Below are 15,918 nucleotides of genomic sequence, written 5' to 3'. Positions count from 1 at the left end.
GGGACAGTAAATGTGAAGTTAGATAAAGTTAAACATGGGGAAGCTGGATAATTCTACTTTTATCTTGGTCTGTGAAGTCACTGTATCCTTCACATTTGAACAGTTCATAAAAAGACGTTTTCAGGCCTCAATGTCCCCAAACAAAATGACAGGATCACGTAATTTGATTTTTAATTTAGTAGAAAGTTGAGACAATAAAATATATATGTTCAACTAAATGCTTAGTTTTTCCATGTTATTTATCCCCTTTAAACAATAGGGAGATTTCATGTCCAGTGGCTGTTGGGCCCATTAGCCTTTATTTCACATTAAATATGATGTCTATTTTAAAGTGTATCTCTTCAGATTCTACTTAAAGTATATTTAGAGAAGAATTAAGGGTAAACTCAGAAATGCACGTAGGTTTACATGATAATAGATTTTGCAGATTTCCAAATCAAAGGCACACACACACACACACACACACACACACACACACACACACACACACACACACACACACACACACACACACACACACACACACACACACACACACACACACACACACACACACACACACACCTATTTCCAGTCATGACAAATTGCTGGTGCATTGCAGCTATTGGGTAAAAGCATGCTTTCAATCTCACGAGTGAGAGCCTGGGCTCCCAGGGCATTTCTTGGGCAGCGTGACGAATGAGATGGAAAAGAAGCAAGGCCTGAGTACACTGGAAACAATATCCAGAGAAATGGATGACAAGAAGCATGTTTCTCGTTGGAATTTTTCTATTTACTGTAAGGATTTATCATTTCAGCAGAATAACCAAAGACTTTCACTAACCCAATCCATCAGAAATCTTTATTCATGTTTATCAAGCTTCCAAAAGTTGGGCCATTATTAATTTGAATTTTATACCCAAAAAAATAATAAAAGAAGAAGAATTCGCTTTTTTAATTGGACACACATCGATTCACAGATGAATAAACTTACATCATCCTACAAACAATAAACTTCTTCCATTGTTTTCCATGTTGAACGTTAATGAGCTCTGCATCTTTTAGCCTTTTTCACAGCACTCTCTTGTGGGCAAGTTTTGTATCTGCAGCATTAAGATACGACACACCCATTTCAGCTCTCAGACTGACAAGAAGAGGAAAGAAGCTTCCTTGGTGCATGCTCTCATTATTATCGTCAAACCTAGGTCTACAAGAGGAAAGGAGTAAAGGGGTTCATGAAAGAGGACATGGAGGGAGGCGGAAGTGCGTGAATGTCCATGAGTCAAGTTCATGCTGCAGGAGCGCCTGTCCTATCATCAACCTGTTCCTTGAATAATCAGGACTTTGTTTTAAAAACAGTGATATACATTTTGGAAAATACTTTGAATGGCTTTCTTGTCGAATAAGAAGAGAAGTTGAGAACTTCTGGGCACAATAATGTGGTAATTATTAACCATCCAGGAGCTTATTCATGTTTCTTAGCTTAAACACCGAAGAAAGTTAATCCAGCACTTTTGAAAGAATAAAAACATGTTCTTTAGACAACATTTAAAGCAAATCCAAACATATAAAATTTGGTGTTTTAGCCATCCTAAAAGCAAATTGAAAAAACAAAACAACATAGTATGTCTTTGTGGATTGTTTAGCAGCTTCTATCAATGACACAATTCATGGAAGTTGCCTTGTCACTCAGATGTCTGGCGTTAGAGACATGTATTTCCCAAGATGGCAACATTTTTAAAACAATTTTCATTGCAATACTCCTGGCTGGGACATTCTTTGAGGTATTCTGCATGAGCACTTGCGATCTTATAAGTATCACCTTCTACCAGTGCGAGGTCAAGGTCGGGATTCATTTTAGATCAGGCTCATTTAATTTCAGTAGAGTTAAGGGATCAGCTCTCAAATTCTCTACTTCACCTTTACCTCCATCCCAGTTTTTGCAAGATATAAATGATTGCAATCCACCAACTCGGCTTTGTAGTGACTCTTCAAACTTGGACGGCAGCAGGATTTGTTTTTCAGTTTAACTAAACAACATACTTCTAATCCCATTTGGAAAGTTGCATAGTCAAAAATCGATAAAGGTCTCTCTAACCTGCAGTGGCAAATTACATGGAAAAAGACAGGTGTAACTTAAGCACATCATTCATTGTATTTCTTTCATGGACATTCAGCTTTTTTTTAAAGCTGTAGAGCTTATCACTGAACGAAATAATAATTTTTAACACAGTATTGAACGTCTGTCGAAGGCTGGCTAATTTATAAACTCAAAGAAACACAGTAAGTTAAGAAGTGAAGACCCTCTCTACTCTGAAGACTCTGACCTTTGAACCCCTAACTCTGCTTTTATCACAGGTTGTCAACAACCAAGACTGGTGAGCATACTAAACTAAGGGAAAAAGGCCTTCTTCATCGCAAAGAAAGGATTGGTTCAGGTGTCAAAAACACTAAGAGGAAATTTTGCTTGTTAGAATAAAAACACATGCTTCTGCTAAAGAAGATATAACTTACATGCAAAAATAATGTATTTCACTACCAAAAGTTTGGATGATCAGCCAAATACAAAGAGTTTGTGTAGCACCCACAAAAAAGAGCTATTTCAAAAACTAATTCTGAAGCTCGTGGAATTGATTTGCTGCTGTAATGCAATTAGCATCATTTTACAACACAGATTTCTGTTTCAACTTTACTGTTTTAGTCACATGCAAGGGAGCTGGTACTTGACTATTTTTAGCCTCGGGATTCACTGTTTGTAATTGATCATACTCATTCTTTGCCATTTCTGTTCTTCTTCACATGATTCATTCCCCAACACCGCCGTCCCAGACAGTCCAACGTGATTGTGCAAGGGAGAGAAGAGGGTGTGTGCTTCAACAAAACTCTGTGACCAGTGGCATGTTCTCACTTCTTCAGCATGTGTGTCCTTAAGCTGCCTTATCAAACAATTAACCCCTCCCTCCTGCAGTCTTCATTATTCTTGCTGTCCCGAAAGAAAAACAAAAAGACACCCTCCCAGATTCCTTTAAGAAAAAAAAAAAAAAAAAGAAAAAAATCCTTCATTTTCTCTCCTCCGTCTCCTCACCAATACAACATTCTGACTTCTGACGTGAGCAGGGTTCCACCGGAGCTCTCGTTCTTCACCTTCTCCCTTTCCTTACTTCCACCACACAAGTTATTTCATGTTCCTCAGTCCTTTCGGTAACGATTCTTTGGCTTTTCGCCGCAGCCAGTTGCCTCGCAGGTTGACAGGCCGGGTTGCTTCCCAGAGTTAATGCTGCTCAGAAGGGCGGGCAGCTCGTTGGTGATTGCCTTTTCAATCCTTTCCAAAAGGCAGCCGCCGATGTAAGAGCACTGAGCTGACAGGGGCTTGAAGTTGGCGATCGGGTTAACGCCAAAGAAATCGCGGTAAGCATCTCGGTTGGGCAGGTCAAACTTGCTGACGTTGGTCTTGGCTAAAATGGATTTGAAAATGTAGAACTTGTCTGGGTCATCCACGATCTCGTTGAACACCAGTTCGGGGTCACTGAAAAAGCTCATCTTTTCTTTAAAGGTTTGGACGTAGCGATCTACCAGCAGGGCATGGATTCGCACACGGATGCCGTGCTGGCGGATGAAGGCGATCTTGTTCTCCATACGGTTCTCAATCACCTGGTTGAGATCTTCCAGGAGGGAAATCTCTTCCCGTTTGAAAAGGTCACGGCTGGTGTCGGCTGCGTAGTCGTACGGCCAGAAGGAGCTGACGTAGACTCGAGGGGGTTCCGTCACATTGATGAGGGGAGCTAAGCTCCAAAACAGCGCTCCATAGACTCTCATTAAGTCCTGAGTGGCCAGGTTGTCAGCCTTGTTTAAGATGATGCGGATCTGGGACTCGCGACCCTTCAGCTGTCGGAAAAGCATCTCCAGCTCCAGGCCAACGTCCAGCTTTGTGGGATCGAACACCACAAAGATCAGGTCTGCACGGTCAATGAACCACTGGCAAACATCATTGAAAGGATAACCTAGTTGGAAGCAAAAAAGATGAATTACAAACAGAAATGGTGATGCTTTTTGTTCTACTTGTGGTATCTGCAAAGGTTGAAGCAAAGCCCGACTCTCTTCGCTTTACCTCTTTCCTGTTGCTTGCGGTTCTCGATGATTCCTGGTGTGTCTACAAAAGTCACACGCTCCAGCAACTTGTGCGGCATCTCAATGCCGATCAGTTTTTCCAAGAAGTTTTGTCCGAATTTCTCCAGGGGAGAAAAGGAGCGAGAGCTGTCTGCGGCCATGACAATGCCCTCAACAGAGCGGATCTTCTCCCCGTGCATGATAACAGTAAACTCAGAGGTAGTGGGCTCAGCTCCTGCAGCACAACGTCACAGAGAAAGGGAAGGGGGGATAAGATTATTAGAGAGGGAAAGGATGTTGGACAGAGATGAAGAGATGTGAAGCATGCTATGGAAGTAAGTTCAGCAGAGGCCTGAATACCTTCTGACATTCAATAAGATTGCATGTATCAAACTGAATAACAGTGGTTTTATCTTCACATTTCAATAATCGCAAAGACATTCTTGCTTTTACACCTTCTGTCCTATTACATTTAGATAAAGTGGTTGTCTGTCTAATGATCTCACAGATTTATGATGACATTTGAGGGTTACTTCACCCTTAATAGGATTTAAGCATTTAACATTCTTTATTGTTAATTAAAAAAGAAGAGGATGTGTCACACCTGTGTAGAGCTGATAGGGGCTGTCATGCAAGCCCAGGAGATAATTGACCATGGAGGACTTTCCTACACTCCAGGGTCCAAGGAACAGCACCAGGGGCTTGGAGGTTATCTCTCCATCTGGTGGGAAAAGAGGTATAACAGTGATTAACATCTCAGCAGGGTTTTACAAATGATATGGGGTGAACCTATCAGTTAACCCTAAATTTAAGAGATCAGATTTTGAGACAGCCATGTGATATATAATGTAAATTAAAACAAAATGCAATGATTTGTAACTGAATAATGATATTGGTAATGTTTATAAAGGCCTTGATGGTTAGTACAGGAGGAGCTGGGGATCGTACTACCAACCTTTAAGGTGGAGGATGATCACCCAAGCACCCACGCCACCAATGTGTAAAGAAAAAGTAATAAAGTGACAAGTTTTCTCTGTGGCCAAGCTTGTTTACAATCAACTGAGGCAGATCTAGTTGTGCAACTAATCAAAAGTTGAAACTATCTTTGTGAATATGGCTACTGCAACCAATCAGGCTAAACAGTATAAACATACACTGCATTTTTACTGCCTGGCTGGTGCACAGTTCAAAAGTCAGCACGGTTCCATTCATACTGAATGAAATATGAAGATATATGCCATCAAGATATCTTTTTCAAAGAATATAATTAAGCCAATGCAAAACTATGTTCTGCACATATTACAACAGCATGGGTAAAATAATCTGGTAGCAAAGTTGGCCTGTATTCAGCCCCTACTTTCACCCAGTTCAAATATTTTTGTACTTTATAAAATAGAAAATAAGACACAAAGAACTCTCCACTACTTAAGCAGCTGCGATCTTACTTTAAGCAAGAAAAGGAAAACATATGACTTTCAAGAGAATTTATATATATATATATATATATATATATATATATACATATATATATATATATATATATATATATATATATATATATATATATATATATATATATATATATATATATATATATATATATATATATATATATTAAAACTATTAAAACGGGATGTATATCAACAATCAACAATTTAATTATTATCTTGATACCATGATAAAAATACATATATGATTAAACAGATCTTAAAATCATTGCATTCTGTTTTGTTGATTTTTCCCAACTTTCTCCGAAATGGGAATTTACTTTTTACTTATTAAATTATATAATTTACTAAACTAAATACCAAAGAGCAAGTCAAACACTGCCCCTTTCAGAGCACAGAGGCTAATTTTGTGACACTAAGAAATTATTTAAAAAACAAAAAATCAAACAAACACACAAAAATCCCCAAAGAAATGTTGAATCTGCTGTTAGTGGCATTAGAAAAAAAGATGCTGCCACATATCTCACAGCGGGATGATGCTTTCAAAGATAAAGCTCTTTGTCTTGTAGCAAGCAGAAGTGTGTGTTGTGAGTGGACTTGGTGCCGGGGTGGTTGGGGTGTCAAGAACTATTGTAGATGTCAGATATGCAAAATAAAACAAAACAATACCTATAGATGTGAATGTTTTCTAAATGATTATATATTACAGAAAGAAGACAGTAAGGAAGTGATTTGATGCTTAACTGAATACAAACCAGCCATTCCCACCAGAGTCCCCTCCTCAGACCTCTCTGTCCTTCGCTAAAGCCAAAGCTGCACATGCAACCCCCTCCGTGGTTAACATTGAGCCCCTCCGTAAACAATATCCATAAAGAGCTCCCCAAATATTAAAAAGCTCAATGTCTAATCAGTTTCAGCCACCAAAAAGCTGTTTTATTCATATTTGTCCGTTTATAATTTACAATAAACTAGAGCTTTCTGTGGATCAAAGCTTTCACTGATGGATCACTTTTTTGACAACCCAATCCAGGATACTGCCGTGAACTGGGTGTCATGCAAAGGGAACTGTACTGGACATTTTTTGATCAACAGCGAGCAAATTTAAGTGGAGAGATGGAGGGTGAAAGGAAGGGGCTTAGCACTTCAGGCAGTGCCATGCACAGGTAAGCCCTGCCCACACCCACCTGTGGCCGAGTCCCCCAGGGTTCGTCCGGGGTACGCTGTTAGATGGAGGGGGGTGGAGGAGATGGGGATGAGGGGGAGGACAGGAGAGGATGGAGTACAGAGAAGTGAAGGGAACAGGAGGTGAAGGAGAGCTCAGTGAGGGAGTGAGGTTTCAATGAACAGGGAGGGGTAGAGTATCAATGTACATGAATGGGTGGGAGACCATGGCTGGAATTTATGATCCCATATTTGACCTACAGTTTGTCAAACATGTCCGTCAGCAGTGATATGATGTGTGGTGAGGTGATGATGTGGCTTCACTATCATTTACAAGAAGTAAATGTTCATTCAAAAAAAGATAAAAGATGAACATGCAAGCCAAGCCTAGAAAGCCACAAGAGGGCGAGCTTTATTTCAATATGGTGGACATTTGCTTTTGGCAGTTCCTTGTGCTGCTCATGTTGCTGATATTGTAAAGAAACACTGTGCAGTGAAAAAAGAAACTGAAGTCGGACATTAAGAACAATTATGTTGATGAAAAACATGTTGAATGATGAGGGTAGACTGCTGTGATATTTAAAACTGAATACATCTACACAATGTTCCTATAACTGCCCAGAAACGCCCAAAATTGGACAAAAAAAAGAGAGCAAGATTTCACTGGTATGTTTGACGGTTTAAAGGTGATGCATGTTGACAAACAAGTCAAAAAAGCAACTCAAACAAAAAAGTGCACACAGCATGGACACAGCCGGAGCCGTTGGGATACCTGAGATCTCGTGCTGCCTCAGCTCATTGTACTTGTAGGCCTGTTCCATCGGCCTGATGGATGAGTGGTAGATCTTTCGCAACTTCTGTAGAGCCGCTACAAAATGAGAGGACAGAGTAGAAAGGAATTTAACTATGAAGGTTAGGAAAAAAAAACAAATACATAAGCAACATCTACTTCCACTGTCGCAAAGCTCATGTGGATGTGAAAAATCTTTAAGGAGTGAAATTTTCATTACAAAAATACAGATAAATGGGTTTCTGAGAACCCTGTACTTCTCCCATAATCAAAAAAGTGTAAAACTGTTATATAAAAAAGAAAAATGCATAAAATACCCAATATACTCACAATGATACAAATGATATTCAGAAACTTTTTACTTTTATTTACTATTATTTTTTCAATATATGATAAACTGGTCGACCACTGCTTGGGAAAGTGTGTTTAGAGATGGTTTTTTTTTTATCTTTTTCAAGCTGAGGATGATCAACTCTCTCTTCAACATGTCCTCTTTTTTTTATTGTGATTTTATGTACTTCAACAAAACAAAACAACCAAAAAAGAGGCAAAAAAATTAACTTAAATGTGTACATGATTTCCAAAAAAGACAGGATATAATCCATTTGTCTGAAAACAAATTACTTTTATTTTACATTCAAATGAACTGTTATTCGTGGATGTTCATCTAATGTAGGTAGGTATAGGTATGTGATATTAATCATTTTCCTCAATCAAAAGAAAGCCAATGGGCAAGTTCTGTAGGGCCATATTGATAAAGACATTTTAAAAATTCACAAAGCTTCAAAATGTTTCATGTGAAACTATCTTGTATTTTACAAGCTGAAAGCAAGATAGATGAGATAAATGCACATAGCTTTATTATTCCTCTTTGCTCCTCACCTGCATAGTCTGCTGCTTTTTGCTCGGTTGCAAGTCGCAGTGTTTCATCGATGTGATGTGTATCCCTTAGGATGGAGGTCAAGTCTTCCTCTTCTGTAAAAACAGAAACAAACTTTAACTTGAAAGTTCTCAGTCTGCATCTTCGCTGCCCTGATAAAGGTTGAACAGGACCCAGGGCTTAGAGGTTGATCCAAAACAACTTAGAGACCGTTGGATACTGCATACGCATATGAAATGCATAACATCCTCATTTCAATACGAGATCATGACAGGTGAAAGGTTTAGGTGTGATTTAAATTAAAAAAAAAACACACACACACTTATGACAATATGGAGTTTTTTACTGAGTTTTTACAACTTTATTGCGTTGTATTGAACATAACTGCAATGGGGATAATGACATTTGACCTCTTTTTACTAAACAATCCATCTACATAAATCTGGCGTTGCAATATTACAGTTATTTCAATGCCGGTTTTCTTGTAAAGACATCAAACAAGTGTATTTTCATGACATTTTGGGGGATTTCACGTAACACTAAAGCCTACGGTATATTGATTCATTTATAGTAATTACTTTTTCTGAGAGGTAACTCCAGACATCCAGAGGGCTCACGTGTTCCACCTCTTCATATAGAGCAAATGTTTTGGGTGCTTCCTTAATAACATGACGACATGTGAACAAGAGAGGTGGGGGATTAACCCTCCAACCTTGCACTTAGTAAGGTGGATTACACACCGCCCTCCTGAGGAGCCCGAGCTCAGTCCTGTCAGTGAGTTTTTCACCACAAGCTGACACAAATCAATACAAATTCAGAAAAATACTTCAGTAACTAATCGACTATTGAGTTGGTTGTCAGGTTAAAATGGTTTCAGATAGGTCTCACTGTTTTAGAAACACTTTGACATGCACGCAATTTCGTTTTTGACATTTGTGTGAGGAAGCCGTAGAAGTACAGGAGGGAGAGAGTGTGAGAGAACATACTTGCTCACCCACTCATGCCCACTCCCGAACATATCGGATTACTTCGATCACAGCTGTTAGTACAATCAGCTCTTAATTTAGCCAGCAAACGCCAAATATAAACAGACAAAGACACATTTGTCATCACCAAACACTTTGTAACAGTCCAACAGAGACAGGGACTTCCCTGTTTCTCAACGAGGAGGACTTAGAGCCAGTCTGAGTGTTCCCCTCTGTAACACACCCGAGATGATGACCTGCAGTCTTACATAAGAGTCTGTTACCGACCAGTAACACACTCTTTGGACTATGAGGCCCGGCCTCGCGTGCCCAGACTCCCGAACCGGTCCCACTCAGCAATGCATCAGAGAAATCCGTCTTAAGGAATTTAAAAGGTATAGCAATTATGTAGGCCGATAAAGGAAGTGGCATAACATTATGAATTGCAGTTGAATTATAGGTTTAATGGTTTAAGGTTGTTTCTAAAGTAGATGTGCAGACTTTGAAATTATTTGACCAGGACAATTAAACTTTTATGCACAGTTCTGCCACAATACAGCATCAGAACTGCAACGAAAAGTTCTGTCACAAAACATCAGAGCTGGACGACGTTGTTGTTTGCTATGCCTAATTATAAACTGCATATCAATGTGAGAAGACTCCCCTCTCTCAGAGGGTACCACCGCTGTGGTATCCAACACCAGACTGGAGTAATGCCCCGGCCATGTGGGCATTGACTTCTAGTGTTTCCGGCCATCTTTCTGAATGGTGAATTCCTTTGACCAAAAGCAACAGCGCATCAAATGACAAGTAAAATCACGGAGGCTTGTTTGTTTACAGGCCGAAAGCAAACCATGAACTAGGTAGATTTAGGTTAGAGTAAAGTTGTTTCTCCTCCATGAGAAATGGAGTCATATGTGAAAGCATATCAGACTAGAGAAATTCAGATTGGAGCCTTATCAGCACGTGTAATGCTAAATGATAATATAAAGAATGCAGAGGACTGCTAACATTTACTTTAAGTGAGAGCCCAAAAGTGGTTTCTTTTCTGTGTGACAGCAGTGACACACAACTGGTTGAGGAACAACGCAGCAGTGCTGATGCTCCCCGGGTCAGCCTGCTAAAAATAAGCCTGCGTTGATATCGCTGCCAGCAAGGCACAAGAACGAGAGAAACCGAAAGGTTAGTAGCCATGAGAGGTGGATTTTAATAAAACTTAAAGCTGTGAAAATATTCTCTAGCGTGGCCATATGGAGCAGCATATTTGGACACGGGATAGACGATGCTGTATCAGCCTGGCACTGCAGCACTCACAGCGTAGTCAAGCATCTGCAGCTTGCTTCATTAAGAGTCTTGTCTTTTAACAGTTACCTCTTGTGGGGGCCTAACTGCTGTGAACTTGTTAACACCTTCCAATGCAGTCAACCCCTGATGGAGGATCTGGAAAGATCAGAGAGGTAATGTTGCCCCATGATGACGGGCCTTGCATCAGAGCACAAAATTAACCGTGCAGGCGCCAGGGGAGCTGGACGCTGGACATCTGCGCCTTGAGCTATGTGTCCTCCCCGAGCCCGTTGCCATACCACCCTCCCTCAGTTTGGAGAAACATTCTCGCGGCATCTGTAAGTCTAGCAGGAATGCTGCTGCCTTTAGGTCTCCCACTGCTACGAAGCAGCAGGGTTAAGTCATAGCTCAAATCTGAAGTACAGGCTGTTTAGACCCCAAAAATAACGGAAATCAACAACTGCAAGCGTCAGTGCATCTTCACTTGTGAGCTGTTGTTCAGCTCTTGGTAGCTAAAAACCTCTCTTCGTGTGCAAAAGGAATGCCGCAAGTTAAAGTAAAGAGATTGAGCTTTTCACCTTATCCTATTCTGTGCTACAAATGTTCTCGTGAGTGTGCTCTGATGTGCATTTGCAGCCTCGTGTATTTACACCGTATATATTAAGGATGGCTTTATGCGTGAAATGCCAGGATCATATTCTGCTTGTAGCACAGAGAAGTAAATCCAATTAAACTGAATACGATGAGGACGGCTGGCGTGGAACCTCCAGTTGGAGGATTTAACCAGAGCACTGGGGGATTCAGGCAACTTTAATTAAAGGTCAAAAGGTTCCACTGGAAACAGCAACTGAGATGCGTTGATTCAATCCAAATGTAAAGAGACTGCACTCATTTCTTTAGCACGAGGATTATGGATTAACAGAAGGATTACAACTCTTAATAAACCCATAAAATGTCTCTTTCTCTGCAAAGTGTCAGAGTTGTGAGGGTATTTATCAGAGCTGGTAGAAGATGTCACAGAAGGCAACAGGTGGTACGGCTAGAAGAGCGAGTTCTCCCCCACAGTCAGAAATAGTCCTACAATGGGTCAGAAGATGGACAGAGGAGAAGGCAGAACGACTGCCGACTATTTTAAGGTTTTCACTGCCAGTCAGCGGGGACACTCGTCAACATCCACATCCCATAGAGCTAACAATGTAATACTCAAGATCACTGAGTGAAAGGTCCAGAGGATGTGGACGTTGGAAATAAAAATGTTTGCTTGGTGCAACTTAGTCACAAGCCAGCCTTTGTTTCTTCCTAGAAAGGCAAACCCCCCACAAGGAAACACCAAACACCAGTGACTCTGACACACGTGAAGCACATCCACTAAGAGGCAAGCAAGCTCACAGAAAGGCATGAGGTCGAAGGCGATTTACGCGGAGGTGTTGATCTGATGCCTCTATCCCTGCTCCTCCGTTAAAGAGCCAGTAAAGGACGTCAGGTGCCCTTGGGACGGTGGTGCTTGTCTTAAGTGAGAAGTGTGTAGTAAGACTGTGGAGCAGGACTAGTGTGTAAGTATGTGTGACTGTCAGTGTGAGTCTCCCCTCTACTACTAACAGCACAGGGGATGTCCCAGACATGCTGCACGCTATCACTTCTTCCATTTTATTCTCTCCCTTCTCCAAACTGAGACGTTCTCAGTCTTTATGACTATGGCTATGGCTAAATCCAGTCATGCCATGTTATAAAAATACCACTCAAGAGTTAAAAAGAGCCATAAATAGGCAAAACTGTCTGTATTTATTTAAAGGTGAACAGAAATATTCTGCTCTATGGTTGAGGGCATTTCATTTTTATGGACACTTATGTCAGAATCTTTTTTTGTATTAGCAGTTTTGTGAATCATCTTTTCACACTTTAACATTGGACACCAAGCATAACTCTAGTTTTTGCTTGATTAATCAGCAACTTTCATTTAAGATCTGGTAATGTGATTTTTCTGGTATCAAAACACAACTACGGCCTAAATAAAACTGGGGAACCACAACAGAATTAAATTGGCATTTAAAGCAAGCTGACTTGTACACACCACCAAAATGCACGCCTGCTTTGTCATTAAAACATTACGCTAATTCACAATGCAATGTTATGTTTAGAGAAATTTTGCAGCAGAACCAGATGAACCTTTGCAAAAAGCACTCCTATCAGGTGGATGGAAACTTAAAGTTGTTCACACTGATACAATGTGAATCCACTTGTGTCTTTGCATAGAGAGAAGTAACCGGGACATTATTGCAAAAGGATGACTGCTATCACAAGTCTGCAACTACAACTATCTCCGAGTGTAATGCCTGCTGGTGATCAAGTCAAGATTGTGAGATTTCACAGTATCAAGATTACTTCCTAATGCAGCTGTGCGTCTAGATTTTTCAGGAAGGCAACTGGATGCAGAATATATTAAGGACACATATATCATATATTTAGACAAGTAAGCTTGGATATCCCACAAGAATGTAAGACAAACTATAATGAAATGATAATAAATGCATTTTTATATTGATTTAGAATAAGATTACTCTTTCAGCGCTGAAGAAGCCAGCCCAAGTTCCTGGCAGTGATCAAGCGAATCAATAACCCTAAGAACTACACACTATATGACAAGAAATTTGTCATTGTTGTGTCTACATAAACCCAGAAATATCCAAAGAAAACTCATCTGTGCACAGCAGCAAAAATCCCAAACATTTCATGCAGTTTAGATTGAGTTTAGAGGATGAAATATCCAAAAGACACCTGCATGAGCCTGTAGAAATGCTCTCTGAAAACGTGAGGTCCAGCCACAGCCCGGCCCCTCCTGCCTGGAGAATGCATGCCCCTAAAAGGCCAACTGCTGGGAATAAATTGTGATTGTGACAGTGCAGAGTGACAGCAGCTGTGCAGCATATCTAATGCGGAGCGTGACGCTGGGAGGGGTGAAGTCTAAAAGGGAGGGGAGGTCGAATGGAGGGAGGGAGGTTGTGTAGTGTACAGTGTTGGGTTTCAGGAGGCCTTCCAATCTTAGACACCTGACAGAAGCTCACAATATGGAAGCCTGGTTACAGACTGTGGAGCTGAACGCCACCCCAAGGACGGGCAGGGGTGACAGACAAGGGTAACAATAACTGCACCAGTGCCTGAGACCAGTCTGCATTTTTAGAATGAGTAATCTGGGAGCAGCTATGGCTGAGTGGCCCGCCGTCACGCCGACCACGATGGATGCCTAGTGTAGTTACGTTGTTTATTAAGTTATTTTGACAGGAGATGCTGTCAGCAGTGAGCAGCTCTTCAACAGGAAATTTAATTTGTGTTAATTGATGAAACCAAAACAGCAAAAGCAGAAAAAGGCTCAGTGTCCATTTAAGCTCCTGCACGGCCAGTCTATGATCCTTGGTTAGACTTTTCCATCAGCTGGCGCCATGCAGTATGACAGCTGACATGTCCCTCCCTCAGGCACCCCCATCAAAAATCAACCTGGACAACTTCACGTCCGACCACATGACGGGTCATTCCTGATCCTTCTCCAAGTCTATGAAGACTCTCAGTATAGAAACGCTAATGGAGGAGTCAGATTTAGCCGTTTTCATTAAAGAGTCATTCTTATTAGCCTCTAAACAAAGATGCCATCGCCAATCCATTCATTAGTCTTTCTTGTATGTAAACATCATCATGCCAGCAGTGTACTGCCTTGTATAAAACAGGGTGATAAACCAAAACGGCTCCTGAGCCTTACCTGCTGTGGCCTGCAAAAGCACCAGGCCGAGGAGACAGCAGATCGAGACTGTGCCCTTCATGGTGGCTGCCAGGAGAACTCTGATAGTCAGTCTGACTATATATACCAAGGCAGGAAGGTTAAAGTGCATGCTGACTGCAGAGGCGGGGCACAGAGATGGGCAGCTGGTGGAGGGGCTGAGATCTGTGTGCCGGAGGTTTTACAAGTGTGCCATGGAGACGCTAAATGTACAAGCAGCTGGCTTTCCTTTTTAGAGAGGTTGCAGCTCATAGTGTTTAACATCCATGGAAAACTTAACCCTTTACATCGCCAGCTAACAGAAGGCACATGAATATTTGTCTCATAATCATTGTTATGAAAGTTCATGAACCTAATACCAAAATGTAGATCCAAACGCACAGCCCTTCTTCATTCAAACAGGCTAATCCTAAAAGTGATGCAGGAATGTCCCATTTTACCAGAACTTTGTGAAACTATCAATAACCTCCCAGCGCTGCTTTTCTTCATAAAGAATGGTGTTCAAATGAGCGTAACCGCTTTACCACCTTCACCCTATAAACTTGCAGTGTGCTTCTGAAGTGAGCAATCAAAGCCTCCGTCTGGTGGGAAACACACAGTGCTCACTTGGCTGGAACGGTGGTGAAGGTAATCACCAGAGGAGAGTGTAAGTGTGTGAGAACAGCAGGGATCAGAAAGAGAGCAGTGGAGAGTTTGGTCCATAAAGACCCCTGAGTCAGCCCCGAATCTCTCATGGAGCTGAATGCTAGGCGGATTACTGCTTTATCACACTCCAGCAGACACAGAGTGTTGAGCATAATCTCACAATTTCCTTGGGAATCAACATTTCAACTGTAAGTTAATCTCTAAAAATGGCAGGAGTTTCTTACCCAACCATGTGAATCCCAGATGGCTTTGGAAGTATCTCCGAACTTAACAGCATGTATGTTCATTTCAGTGCATACGACTGCCTGAATCCAAAGCAGCTTCATGAATCTGAGGGAAATGGGGTTGAGTGCAAGATGATCTGTGGGTTGTAAATCTGTGCAACGATTTCCTTTCATGAATACTAGTCAGCATTCATTCCTCTTTCATTTGCAGACGACACATGATGACATTAGCTCTTGTCTTTTTCTACTGCTCCTTGTTTGTTGCAAGTTTTAGCACCGAAGGAAAAAAGCCACACAGAAGCTCCTGTCAGTGATTAATGGAGACAGTATGATCATTTTTAAAGCATTTCTTAATGTAGACTTGTTGAAGAAGTTAACTGTTAATTGGGTATGATAATAACCATGCAGTCTTAACTATTTTATTCATCACATCCTTTTAATGGTTGGCAAATTACATAAGCAATGAAAAATGAATACACTCTCTTCACCTTGAGTGTTTAAAGGATCCATTACTTTAATGAAATGTGAACTTCCTGATGAGACTCTAAAGCCAGAGTTAAAATTTTTAAAAATTGGTTAGAGATTACAGTGCTGAGAAAATTCAAATCTTTCGATTTTACACCTCTGCAACTCACGGATTTAGCTGAATGTACAGTATATTGTGTG

At 40.9% G+C, this 15,918-nt stretch overlaps 1 protein-coding gene across 2 annotated transcripts; it reads right to left on the bottom strand.

Annotated features, from left to right (window-relative positions):
* Window positions 1-827: 827 nt before the first annotated feature.
* Window positions 828-14,497, bottom strand: srl (sarcalumenin). 2 transcript variants are annotated; one of them, XM_061711492.1, is made up of 7 exons: window positions 14,366-14,497; window positions 8,368-8,460; window positions 7,468-7,563; window positions 6,719-6,754; window positions 4,691-4,807; window positions 4,088-4,321; window positions 828-3,980 (listed from the first exon to the last, which is right to left on the bottom strand). In XM_061711492.1, exons 1-7 carry the CDS (start codon window positions 14,493-14,495, stop codon window positions 3,169-3,171), a joined length of 1,518 nt encoding a protein of 505 aa, XP_061567476.1. In that variant the 5' UTR covers window positions 14,496-14,497; the 3' UTR covers window positions 828-3,168. The 2 variants fall into 2 exon arrangements, with proteins under 2 accessions (XP_061567476.1, XP_061567477.1); XM_061711493.1 differs by lacking the exon at window positions 6,719-6,754.
* Between the last annotated feature and the right edge of the window lie 1,421 nt (window positions 14,498-15,918).

The sequence above is a fragment of the Cololabis saira genome, chromosome 21 (genome assembly GCF_033807715.1).
Source record: "Cololabis saira isolate AMF1-May2022 chromosome 21, fColSai1.1, whole genome shotgun sequence".
NCBI classification, from domain to species: domain Eukaryota; kingdom Metazoa; phylum Chordata; class Actinopteri; order Beloniformes; family Belonidae; genus Cololabis; species Cololabis saira.
Note: the sequence above shows the minus strand (reverse complement) of the source record. Positions and strands in the feature narration are given on the sequence as shown.